This window comes from Chiroxiphia lanceolata, chromosome 3, assembly GCF_009829145.1.
Source record: "Chiroxiphia lanceolata isolate bChiLan1 chromosome 3, bChiLan1.pri, whole genome shotgun sequence".
In the NCBI taxonomy this organism is placed as follows: Eukaryota; Metazoa; Chordata; class Aves; order Passeriformes; family Pipridae; genus Chiroxiphia; species Chiroxiphia lanceolata.
In genome coordinates, this window is record NC_045639.1 from 66,714,756 (window position 1) to 66,727,618 (window position 12,863).

A 12,863-nucleotide genomic window follows, 5' to 3' on the forward strand; every position below is an offset into this window, starting at 1 on the left:
CCACCCCACAGGGTTCCCCCCAGCCCCCACCTCTGCTCTACCCAGGGACCAAGACCCCATGTCAGCCCCTGAGGCCATCAGCTTCTGCCCCAGTGATGCCACAGGCGGGGCCAGTCTCCAGCCCTTCACCCTGCCCAGCCATGGGCCCACATCCCAGTCTGGCCTTGGCCTGTCTCTGTCCCCAGGGAGGTGCCTGATGGTCACCCTGACTGCCCTGCTCCTGGGTGGGAATGGAATAGATGCTGCCCTGGGAGGCCCCTGCCAGGGTGCCTAGACATTGACAGCCCTGGATTAGCATCTGGGGTACCCTGAAATAGTGATCTGTATTTAGGGAATGGGATCAAGCCTCATGTTCCCTAGAGCAGAGGAGCAGGTGCATAGTTGAGGAGCTCAGCATGGGCTGCCCCTCAGGAGGTTGATTTGAATATAGGGCCTGTGGATGTGTGCTCAGGCCTTCCCCCCATCCAGAGGGGCAAGGAATGGCCATGTCTGAAATCGTGGCTGTTGCTGGTATTCCAGAAGGGTTTGCAACCCTCAGAGGATGAAACCTGAGTTTGACTGGACTGCCTGAGATGAAGACAAAATTTATCTCTTTGCCTGTTAATGCAGGTGGAAATGATGTACTGGATTGCCATTCCCAGGATTTCTCATGATGGTCCCAGCTAACCATGGTTTTCCCAGGGGATGTTTCCTTGTCCCTCAGACAAGAAGGGATCAGACATATCTTCACCTGTTTGTTACAGATTTGTGTTTGTTTGTTCGAGGCTCAAAAACATTTTAAAGAATTGTTTAATTTTTTCCCCTACTACAAGGAGCTTTGCTCTTGCTTGTGTAGATAAAGGGATCTACTCATTCCTGTGGACCAGTGCCTCTACCTAGGGTTATTCCTCAACTAAGGAGAGGAGGACAGGAAGTTTTGGAGAGAAGGGCCGAAACTCTAGATATATACCAAAAGGTTATTAAGCAGTACATCCAAACACTCCAACAACACACACAGGCAGGTGACTGAAATGGTAAAAACAGCTCCTGTTAAATCCCATCTCCTTAGTGGACACTGTTGCTTCTTTATCTGTAAGAAACTCTATGCAGGTGGGTTCTCTTTTGGATTGCTGCGTAAGCAATTTCTTTTTATGGAACTACTGGGAGATAAAATGTTCAGGTATTTGGGAATGCCATGGAAACCAGGACGTGTTAGAGATAAAGACTTCTGCGGGAGATGTTTATGCAAGCTGAACATCTGATTGTTCTGAAGATCTCTACAAAGATCCTGTAATCTACACTATTGCTTCTGCAGCTTTTGTCTTTTTCTCCTAATCTTGGCTTTATATCTGCTTATACACTGATCTACATGCTCAGAGCAATAAGTCACTTGCTCTGTAGTATACAATCTTCTTTCCTTCTGTTCCTCTCTAAAAATCTTTGCATGCCTTTTCCATGCAATCCTCTTCAGAAATGCTGCAACAAGCCATTTTATATCTACACTGTTGCACTGCCTGATACCTGTGCATGTTGAAATCTTGTTTTCTTCAAATTTCAGACTGCACATTTGATTAGTAGAAATCTGGATATATCTAATAGACAATACAGTTGAACAAATCACTAAAAAGCTTTGCAAATACCATGCTATTCTCTCCTCTTTAAAGCAATACAAAAAGCAGTGCAAGCTTTACCTACTTAACAGCAAGACTTTTGTTATCACTTTGTGCTTGCTCTCTTTCTCCCTTGGTGTCATGTAGGATGATTACACAAACATAGTTTAGTAAGACTTAATATATTCTTTTCCTTTCAGATTTGAATCTTTCAGCTACATACGTATAGATCCATGTTACCCTTTAGCATTCCTTGTATTTTCTATCCTGGTCTAGCTTTCACATCTCTTAGTATTGTTAATCTCCACAGCTCAAATTTGCTAGTCTGAAATCCATCACTGTACATCCATCATTTCATGAGGCATTTCTCCAGTCGTCATTACTGCAGATCGATAGAAACAAATCCCTGTCTCCTGACTGGTTTAGCTAAGTATCTCATGCATGACTGTCTTTCCAATTTGATCCAGTTTAACAGTCTGCTTCTCCCTCCCCCCCAACCCCACTTCTCTAATCTGCAGAGATAGATATAAATCTTCAGCCAGACTCCAGGGGGTTTCTCTTGTATGGTCTTCCCTCTGTTTGTGCACAACGCTCCCTGACTGACTGGCTGGTATTGCCAGACAAACAGCTGTCTTAGCAGTTGCACCAACAAATAAAAGGGGTATGGAGGAAGGCCTGGGCAGTGAAGGGAAGGTTTTTGCCCTTGGGGTCCTTGTTCACTTACTTTAGTGAGAAATTCAGAATATAATGGGGGGCCATTGTTGAAGGGAAAACAAGAATAATGCGTGATCTTTGGAAAAGAGTAAAAATCCATCACCCCTAGTGAGTGCTTCACATCAGCATATTTTTTCAAGATGACCTCCCCAAGACAAAGGAGTTAGAAACTGATAAGTAAAAGCTGAGATTTTTCTTTTCATTGCTCTGCCCTACAGGCTGGCTGAGGGATTGATAGTCTCTCCTGTCTCACCTCTCCCAACTTTCCTCCCCATCAAGGACTCACGAGTGTGGTCCATCTTCAAGATATTTTCAGTGCTATGTAACTGGACAAAACCAGCCCAGATTAGACATGGACATCTGTGGGCTTTGGGTGTCCCCCTCCTTGCCTCCTCAGCCATTCCCTCTTCCGTTTTTGTTCTCCTTCCAATTGCTGCTGTGTGCTGCTGTTTTGTGAAACTCTGTACAGATGTGTTTAAGTGGCAGTACACAGACAAGGGTTTCATTTGAAGAGATTTTAGATACTGGACTCACATGTAGGAGCAGATCAAAATTAAATTGCTGGAGTGGGTATTGCCTTGAGCTGCTTGGACTACCTTTATGATGGAGTTTGCTGCCACAGGGGCAGGGATGATGACCTGGTTCCAGGACTGGGTCAGCTAGGAGCTGCCCTGAAATTTGAGAACTTTTGTCCTGTAGTATTAAAAAAAAATGGAAGTTGCCATCAGCTGGTGTTAATGCGCTGGGCTGTAACCTTTGGCAGCCCAGAAGATGTTTCCCAGCTGATCTTTCTGGCTGTAAGTGCAACAGCCTGTGTCTGTGCACTGGGATGTGTGGTAGAGGAGGCTGCCAACTCACTTTGAACTGATAATTTCAGTGCAGCAAGGCCCTAAAGCTCTGTGTCTTAGATCATTAGTCTGCTTATATTGTACCGTTCATGTATACATATACACAGTCATGTGCATGTTCACACAGAGTAAAGGTTTGTCTTCGTGGATAATGAAAATTTCATGTATAAAGAAGATAAGAGTTACTTGTTTTACTGGCAGTAATAATGTGCATGTTTCTCCTCAAGATATGAGGGCTGATTATTTGTCTGTACATAGTTCTGTTTATCTCGAAAGGGTTTGAAAGATGAGTCCATAGTTTGCAAAGTGCTCTGATATATGCTGCTGTTCAGGTAGGGAATTGTAATGGAGTTTTCTCAATTTTTGTCCTCGTTCAGAGTCTTCTCCCTTGCATATCCTCTCCTTGTGCTGGTCTTTGGAATGAAGGAAATGATGTTTTGTAAGCAGATCTATAATATAAAGGACAAGGTTATTAATGGTATATCATAAAATTTGGATCCCCAACTCCATGTCGGGATGTAGTGTTATGACAGGGGTGTATTTAAAAATTACACTTAATGATTTTCGATCATTTACAGATATTGCAAACCCTCCTTTTAAAGTTTGGCTTCTAAAGCCCATAAGTATTCTGCTTCTGAAGAATTTCTGAAATTCAGGTGAAAAATCCTGACTCAGTTGACTTCTAGTATTTGTTCGATCAGCGTGTTCAAAGGAACATAAAAAAGGAGATATTTCAGTGGGGTTTTTTTCTTTGAAAGTCGTGGTTTATGGGATGTTACAGTGACACCTGGTGGAAAACAGTGTTGAAAGTCTAAGAAAAAATTCTGCATCATTCGACTAGTTGTTCGTTTGAATAGTGTCTTTAACGTTATTATTTTATTAACTATCGATAATGTTTAGAACCCATTTGTGCAAAGTATGCATGTACTACCCATATATGAGTGTGCAAATGCTCACTGGCAAGAATTATCGGCATCAGTAATAGCCAAGCTTTCCAGTTATAAAGAAAGGGTTAGTTATGTGTATTTCATAGTAACCAAATTTCCTTGTCCTAAAAGCCAAATACCAACATTTTTATGGCACTGCAAACTTTTTCTTCAGACTTTAAGATGCACCTTGATTGTATTCCTCACCAGATTCTTAACCTGGTAGAGTCACCACCCCTGAAAGTATTCAAGAAACCACTGGAAGTGGCACTCAGTGCTATGGTTTAGTTGGCATGGTGGTGTTCAGTCCAAGGTTGGACTCAATGATCTTGGAAGTCTTTTCTAACTATAATGATTCTATGATTCTGTGTTTCTCATCTCCTACTGCTCCTCCCTATACATGACAAAAAAAGACCCAAGACATCCTAACAATCAACCAATTTCTAAAAAACTAAAACAAACCAAAAGAAAAAAAGTGCTGAATAATTAAATGCAATTAAAAGATTTTTTAAAAAAGTTTGAACTTAGACATATTTCTTTACCTGCGCTACATGTAAGATAGTAACTTAAATCCATGCCAACCAGCATTCTTAATCCTAAGTGACCACATAGATCAATCATTGAACTCTGTCTGATTTTGATTCACATCAGCACTAGCCCAACCAGAAACAGTCTGGGATATAGTAAAAGCTAAGAGCCGTAATCCATGGATATTTCAGTTGCATCTATCCTCCTTTGGGGTATGACTGATTTTTAAAATGTGGATGTGTGTTATCCTGTGCCACTTGCTAGGGCATGGGTGTTGGTACATTTATTTATTAGTATAGACCTGCTAGTCCTGGAAATCAAATACTGAGGGTCCTAAATGTCCTAACTATCCAAAGCAGCCTACATCTGCCTGTTACCAGCTTTCTCTTCAGTTTTGCTGATCACATGAGCTCTGATGAAGGTTCTTCAACCAAGATGAGCTGGGTTAGCAGAGAGCTACTGTTTAGGTAGTAATACTAAACTGACTCATTTTGGCTGGAACTAAGGAGTTCCCCCTTGAGCAGCTTTGCTCATGGACTGGAGTGGGGGCAGCATCTTTTGTAGTGGAGAAGTGACAAGCAAACGGGGCAGTAATTCCCCTTCACCTGTGTAGCTGGAAGCCCTTAGCTGAAAGCTAAGCTCACCCTAGATAAGTCTAACTCTCATCTAGGAGTTCCCTTGACTAGTGGTGAGGACACTGAGATAATGCAAAAGGAACCCCCCAGATGCTTCCCAGAGCAACTGGCAGAAAAGGAAGGAACCCTCTCCACAAAGCCTTTCCTTCCTCTGGCCACCTTTGAGCTCCATGTTTCACAGTGTTCATTGACTGTCTCCAGCCTGGCTTACCCTTTCCTCCTGCCTTGGTGCTTTTACTCCTTTCACTGCAAGGACAGAGCAGCACAGAGGATTGTTCTAGAGCCTGAACCAGAGAAAACAGCATCAGGTTAATGCTGAGCAGTTCACTCCTGCTGTTGCTGGGTTAGTGTTAACCAGATTCTTAGCCTGTTTTATTGCATGACTGCAGAAATGATTGCTTGGTAAGTGAAAGGGGCTTGGAAAGATATGGTGAAAAAGCAGGTACCCTCTTTAAGCAGCAATGACAGGATGTGCCAGCTTCAACTGATCATCAAAATGCTATATTATTTATAAAATAGCAAATTTTATTTATAATGACTAATATACATGCACAAAATGTTATAGGATTTGTTTTTGTATATATATATATATATATATATGTAAGCTGGATTGATTTTCTGCTGCAGAATGACTCTGTGAATAGCTCTGCCAACACAGCACAGATATGCCACGGACCAGGACTGGATGTATCTTAAGCTTGAATTTCCACTTTTGTCTTTAATGTGAGTCTCCAACTCTTCACCACTCTTTAAATCAGATATGTGATTTATTTATCAGCTTAAATTTTCTTCCATGATTTGGGTACACATTTACTACCACAATTGTGCCTACTCATGTAGAGAGCCCCTAGCAGTTTGGCTCTGCTTATTTTGTTTGTGTCTAGATTGCATCAGAAGGCAGACAGGAGGCTGTTTTGAGTGGTATTTTGGTGTGGAAATGGAACATTTGGAAACAGTCATTAAAACGGAAAATTAATTAAAATTTTTGTCATGCCTGGTATGGCCAGGTGAGTTTTAACAAGGTTGTTCATCATCACAAGCAGATTTTCTTAGTTGCATTCACTTGAAAATATTTAGAAGTAGCCTAATCACTGTAAAAATTAACTTTAGGCCTTTATTTCCCATTCTTTCCCTGTTTCCGTGTTGCTTGGAGCACCTGATTAAAAATATTGCACTTAGTTTCCATTTTACGTTAATGATATTTGTGTAAGTTGATACACTGACTTTCATTGGGCAACTCTTTTGTTTCAGTGGTTTAATAAGAAACTATGAAAGAGATGTTGCGTAAGTTTGAGACAAGTGCTCCAGGAAGCTGAGAAGCTGTTGAAGGAACAGAGTGTAAACAAGGATTTAAAGAATATTCTAATAACCTGACATGCAGAAATTTCACAGTTGTGTCTCTGTCACCCAGACTAAAAGGAGTTTGTATGGCCAAGTGGAGGACAGAATCAGGCTGATAGACAAAATTAAGTTTGAGTTATGAGAAACTCTTGCCTGTGGGTTTTCCTGCTAAACAGACTTGTCTTTTTTTACAGTCTATGGATTTCTGCAGTGTACTGTACTTTCTCGAGGAATTGCCAAAACTTATGTACAAGTAACCTGGTAAGTTTTCAAAAACTGCACCTAGTCTTTTGAAACACAGATGGTTTTTATCATTTTATACTACATATCAGCTCTTTCAAAATTATTTTAAAGAATGTATTCTAGTAAAAGCAGAGTTTGAGAGCCAATGTTTGACATTTGAATTTTTGGAAACTGATAAAGAAGAAATCCTACTGATTCGATTGAATTAAATTACTATGAATGCTAAAGACCCTGGAAGGTGGGGGAGATAAACATTTTTTCTTTATTTATTCACTTTATTAATTAGGTTCTGTGTAATCCAGGACTTTTTTTTATAAACCTAGGAAAACTGTAAATTCACAAGAAATGGTCTGGGAATCTGTGGCTTGCACAACTATACTGAAGTGGTTGCAGCTTAATTTTCAAGTTAACTGGCTTAAATTGTACGTGTTTCTATAAATATTAAAATTAGTGGTCAGATCCTTAGTCTGACGCTTTCTTAATGTTCCTTTGAATAGTGGTGTGGAATTCATTATATTTCCTTCTACAAATGCAGAACAAAGATTAACAAAACCTCTCAAATCCAAACAATTAGTCTGCTTTCAGGAACTGCCTCCTTGCTTCTATTTACCTGAAATGTTGATGTGATTTAAAGGACCATGTATCTTTGCTTTGTAAAAAGGACATTTTGTGCCTTGGTGCTAACTAACTGTGGAAACCTGCTGCAGAGGACTATCACTATCATCTGCTCCATTTTATTTCATACATTTCCTGACAGTTCCTTTAAAACTAGTTCTAACTCTTGCATCAGTGAAAGAGTTAATTGTCTTCCCTGATGGAAGCCTATCATGCAATGATAACTTTAATGGGGATCCTTTGATTTAAGCTTAAATTAATTCAGAATAAGAAGTAAGTTGCTCTTCCTTTCAGCTTTGAAAGACAGGAAAATCACATTCATGTTCAGTGAATGTATTGTGTAAGGCATTCAGATGAGGAAAATGTAATTTTGGAGTCTGAGAGATGTAAATCTTATTTTAGTCCTCCAGTCTACTTGTGGTGTTCAAATTTGCTTTGTGAAACTTTGATTCTCAGTATTGTCACTATGTGCCTAGTTTTGCAGAAAATTTCTTTCTGAGAGTTGTTTTACTAAGGCTGGCCATACCTGTTTTCAGGTCAAAACTTAAGAGCTAAGCTTCTCTAAGGTTGTTGCATACATCCTCAAATCATTTACACTTCACAGACAACGATTGGTTTTGCACACTTTGAATTACGTAAAAACCCAGGCACATTAGCTGGAGAGCACTTTTGGCAGGAGAGGAAGGATGGTGGAGGTCACCATACGGCTGAGTAAAACCCTTCAAAAGGCGGCCAGACAAAAAACATTTAGCTTGAAGGAAGGTCTTTCTGCTCACAGAGGTCAAAGCCACTTGGCCCAACATATTTGTGAAGCATTTGTTATCGACTCAGTGAACCAGAATCAGGAGATAAGAACCAACTCCTACCTGAGATAACTTAATTAACACCAACTGATTCTTCCAATGTCTCTGATGGTACTCTGACATTAGTCTCAAGTGAGAAGCTACTGGTGTGTCAACAATAAATTTCTCCAGGTGAGGAAACACTGGTCAAAGAAAATTTGTTTTACAAGGAACCAATGCTTTATTACATCTTAATCAAAGAATTTTGGGGAAATATTCTGGCTCTTTTTAAAAATGTCTGTATTTCTCTTATAGAAAGGAGAACTTGGAATTACTAACCTTTGTTATGTTAGTGACGTCACTGGAGCAGTGAGTAATGATTCACTTTGTTGTTTAAAGGCATTTTATATTACTGCTGTTTCAGTATAACGGGTACAATGATCATATTGTCAAAGTAAATGTGCACAGTTGCTTGTCTAGCATAAGTCACTAGGTTGTGTGGTTAGACCTGGCTCGCATTCCTAGAGACATGGTTATCTTTTTTGTTTAAAGAAAATGTGTAAAGGGCATGGATCTCTACTGTGAGTCATGTTCATATTTGTGATCTACAAAGTTCATAGTCTCTCATTTTTGAGACAAGAAGTCAAAATGAGTGTTACCTGCAAAATGCATATCAGTAAGACTGTCTTATTAATTTTCCTTTGTACAGTTAAGTGATTCAATGTAGAAAACTCGGTGATTCAGTGGTAGAAAACTTACAATTATTGAACATTTACAGTTTCTAGGACTTCAAATGGTTGTCTCTATCATGGGAAATCTTCAGCTTAACATGAGCTTTCCATAGGAGCATTCTTGGAGGACTTCAGTTGATGTTTTCTTAGTTCAGATTTCAAATGCAATTCAAGCTGGTGGTTACACACATTCCTTGAAGAGTGCTGGAGAATTCAGTCATCAGTATTTTCTGCAGAGACTGGTGGGAAGCAGCCTCTCAGCACCTGATTTCTAGTGAGGCTGGGTCATTTATGATTCTGGGACCATAAAAGTCTGTGTTGTCATGACAATACATAGCAAGGTTGACTCTCCTGTTTAGGTTACAATTATCTTTGCTCAGTATTATCTAGTCTTAATTTGTTTTTTTCATGTGGCTTTGCAATACTCAGTATCAGAGTCTTCTGCTTCTAAAGTTGTTCCAGCTTCCCTTCTAAAAGAAAAACCTTCATGATCATTAAGAAGTGGGATGGCAGAAACAAGAAAGGTCCAACATCAAAACTGAACCATGTAATATTTATTACATCTTTGAAAACTCGGGGTTTTAAAGCTGGTGGCTTGCCTATTGGAGAGCGGGGGGTGGGGGACGGACGACTTGTGTTGAACAGCTTTCCACTGTGCTTGGCTGTGCTGCATATCTGTTACTTCTCCACAGAGAACAGATGCTAAAATAAAGCTGGAATGGCTGGAGCACTGGCCACACACATCATAGCTGGCTGAATAAACTCATTCCCAGAGCAATACTGAATGTGGACTGTCTTGACCGGGGCTCCTCCTGCCCCTGGAGCTGCGTATCAGCCCTTTCCCAAGGCCTATGTAAAGCTGAGCACCCTCCTGAAGTGATAGTCACGGTCTACTCAAGTGTCCTGCTATCCTTAAGTGCTCTCAATACAAACGACAGTGTCACAGTCCTTACCAGAGTTGAACAGGCGATTGAACATCTCCAATTTTTCACAAACCAATCTCTAAGAATGACTTTTTTTTTTCCCTTTTCACTGTATTTGGTTTTACATTGAGAAGCGCACTATACAACATAATTCTCTTACTGTAAGATCTGAGTACCTATAATATTTAGTATATTTAATATATTTTTTACAGAGTCTAAGTGCTATAAATATCTATTTTATTGCTAAAGAACCAGCTCATGAAGGAGATAAGTGACTTGGTCATGCAGAATGTTGTACTGCAGCTGAAAATTGAACCAATGTCCTTGCCATTAGAGCTGGAGTATCTCTTCTCTTAAAAAATGTACTTTCAAAGTAATTTTTAAAGCCACCCTCTGTCTTTGCAGTGCATACAGGGATGTCAGTTTTGGAATGCAACGGTGCAAATCAATTGTCCACTGAAATGTGTGAGTATTGCCTTAGCCTTAGTTCTATAGCACTTGCCTCCAGTCCATCAGATGGCTTATCCAATGACAGACACTTGAAATCTACTCAGAGTAGTGTTTCTATGAAAAGATGTAATGTCTGTATCTTTTCTCAGTTTGTTTATAAATTCTGTTTTGGGACGCTACTAATTCTTGCTATGCAAGTTGCCTGTAATATCAAAAGTTTTCATTATGTTTGACAAAATGCGTGGGCATTTTGCAGTTCATTAAGCTCAACTGCTCAACCACTCAGATTTTCAAACAGTGAGAAAGAACTAGCGCTTTTCAGGATTTTACTCTACCAGAGACTGTCTCAGAGTTGCATCTAGATGTAAATGAAGCACATGGTCTTTATTAGATTGATTTCTTGATTTTACTAAACCAGATGGATGAGAACTAGCAATGGTCTGGGACAACTGCCACGATAATTTTTAAAATGCTCTTTTTTTTCTGGACCTCTTGAACACCTAAATCTCATTCATCCTTAGCATCGTTATGGTGTTGACTTTCTGTTTTTTCAAGTGTGGGTTTTTCTTCTTTCATTATTTGCCAAGGGTTTTGTAGTGTACTTTCACTGTAAGAAACTTCTTATTAACTGGCATTATCTGTTTGAAACACTCTGTGATTATATTTATACTAATCCCATATTTTATTAATTTGTTTCTTGGCAGAATGAGACATACACCAGAGCATGTGAGGTAAGTTAAATGCTATCAGAGCAGTAAAAAAAAAAAAAAAAAAAATCACAATTTCAGTGATTACTGTGTCCACATAGTGTTAAGAAAAAAAATGTAGATACACAAAGTTGTCAATTCAGGTCTTATTTTTTTATACTTCTGAAGATGAGTCAAGTGCCTGAATCCTTTCTTTTCAGCATGGTGGCTAAGGTCATATTTGTGTTAAACACTGCTGCATGGCAAAGAGCATTGCTGTAATGAAAGCAGACTAATCTCAGCATTATGAAACTCAGTACAGACCTATTTAAACTATGTTCTAGGCTCTCACCAGAGTCTTGTTCATCCAGTTTTTCATTAATGACATCAAAGACTATCCAGAGAGAATGCTTATTAAGGTTGGTCTGATACTAGCTTGGTAAGAAGTGGAAACAAGGAGTGAGAGCTAGAAGACAAAAGATAAATGGGTCAACAAAGTGCTTTTAAAGAGACAATGCCTTTCTGGGGCCCTTTTATCATGAACACAGAGTGTAAGATGGGATAGGATAAGGATGAGATGATAAGGATGAGGCCTCAGGATGAAGGTTGTTCTCAGTTGGAGGCAACACACTTCAAGCAGGTGATAGAGGAGTTGGAGACAGTCCTGAGTAGAACACAAACCCATTGGCAACCTGGAAATTTGATTGAAAGGATCATTTTTTTAAGTGCTTTTTAATCTATCAAATTCTTACTATAAAATAGTTTTACTAATGCACTAAATAGTGGTTTTGGAATCTAGGAACTGTCCAAGAAGTAACCAACTTACTTTTGTAAAAACACAAGATTAGTGCGGGGATTTTGTTGCTTTTGGTTTTGAGTTGGTTTTTTTTTTTGCTTGTCTGGTCACGCAATATGCCACTTAAATTCACTGTCACTGCAAGGGCTTTTTTGGGGATTATCTTTCCACTGGATTGGTTGATTGACTTCACTACCCACCTGGTCAGGCGTGCATCATGTCACTGCACAAAGAGGATCAGGTTATTGCACTCTGCAGAGCAAAGGAGTGGGAGTAAGAGTAAGACTTTTCCTTTGACATTAGCTCAGTTCTGTTGTGTGACTACACCTTGGGACTGAAATCTGGTAGTATTTCTCCTTTCACCTGGGAGCAGGGGAATGCCACTGAATTTGGTGGGAATATTCACAAGAAAGGACGGCATACTCTGGCTCATACAAGGGCATTTCTGATGGATGGAGAATATATGAAGATTTATTGTTTTCAGGTAGAACACATGACAAATTTTCCTCTAAATTTGTAAGGCGAGGAGCTTTTGCAATCCTCAAGCAAAAATTTGGTTTATGGTTCAGGTTCAGACAAAAATCAGAAGAAGAAAGAATCACACAACAAAAAACAAATGCTCAGAAATGTCTATGTTAAATGAAGCAGAAGGCACTATGAATCAGTATGTAATCTGGGAACACTATCCTCTACAACTAAACAAATATTGGCTGTAAATCAAAGCTCCAGTGTACAACTGATAACTGATATCTGCTAATACCCGGATCTTTGCCCACTAATAGTCATGATGATTCACTTGGAAGTATTTCATTTCTCTGAATATGAAAACATTGGATAAAATTTTTTAAGTGCTTGCACTCAGCATTGAATGTCTACATGTGAGGTACTGTATATAGGAGGATACTGCTAGGCAAATTTTCAAATCTGTCTCAGCTGCAACTGTGTTGTCTGGAATAATATGTCTTATCAGTTTCCAGAGGGTGCCAGAAGTGTGTATCCACAAATCATAGGAAGAGCAGTTAAAAAAATTTCCTCACTTACCATAATGAATTGCTT

At 39.5% G+C, this 12,863-nt stretch overlaps 1 protein-coding gene across 2 annotated transcripts in view; it reads left to right on the forward strand.

Annotated features, from left to right (window-relative positions):
* The first annotated feature begins 6,566 nt into the window (after positions 1 to 6,566).
* The window catches only part of ROS1 (ROS proto-oncogene 1, receptor tyrosine kinase), a 72,851-nt gene continuing 66,554 nt past the window's right edge, over positions 6,567 to 12,863 (forward strand). For both annotated transcript variants that reach the window (XM_032683292.1, XM_032683293.1), the window contains exons 1-4: positions 6,567 to 6,842; positions 8,537 to 8,590; positions 10,281 to 10,340; positions 11,030 to 11,056. In XM_032683292.1, the coding sequence (XP_032539183.1) occupies positions 6,720 to 6,842; positions 8,537 to 8,590; positions 10,281 to 10,340; positions 11,030 to 11,056 (264 nt within the window). In that variant the 5' untranslated portion in view covers positions 6,567 to 6,719. The remainder of the gene's footprint in view (positions 6,843 to 8,536; positions 8,591 to 10,280; positions 10,341 to 11,029; positions 11,057 to 12,863) is intronic.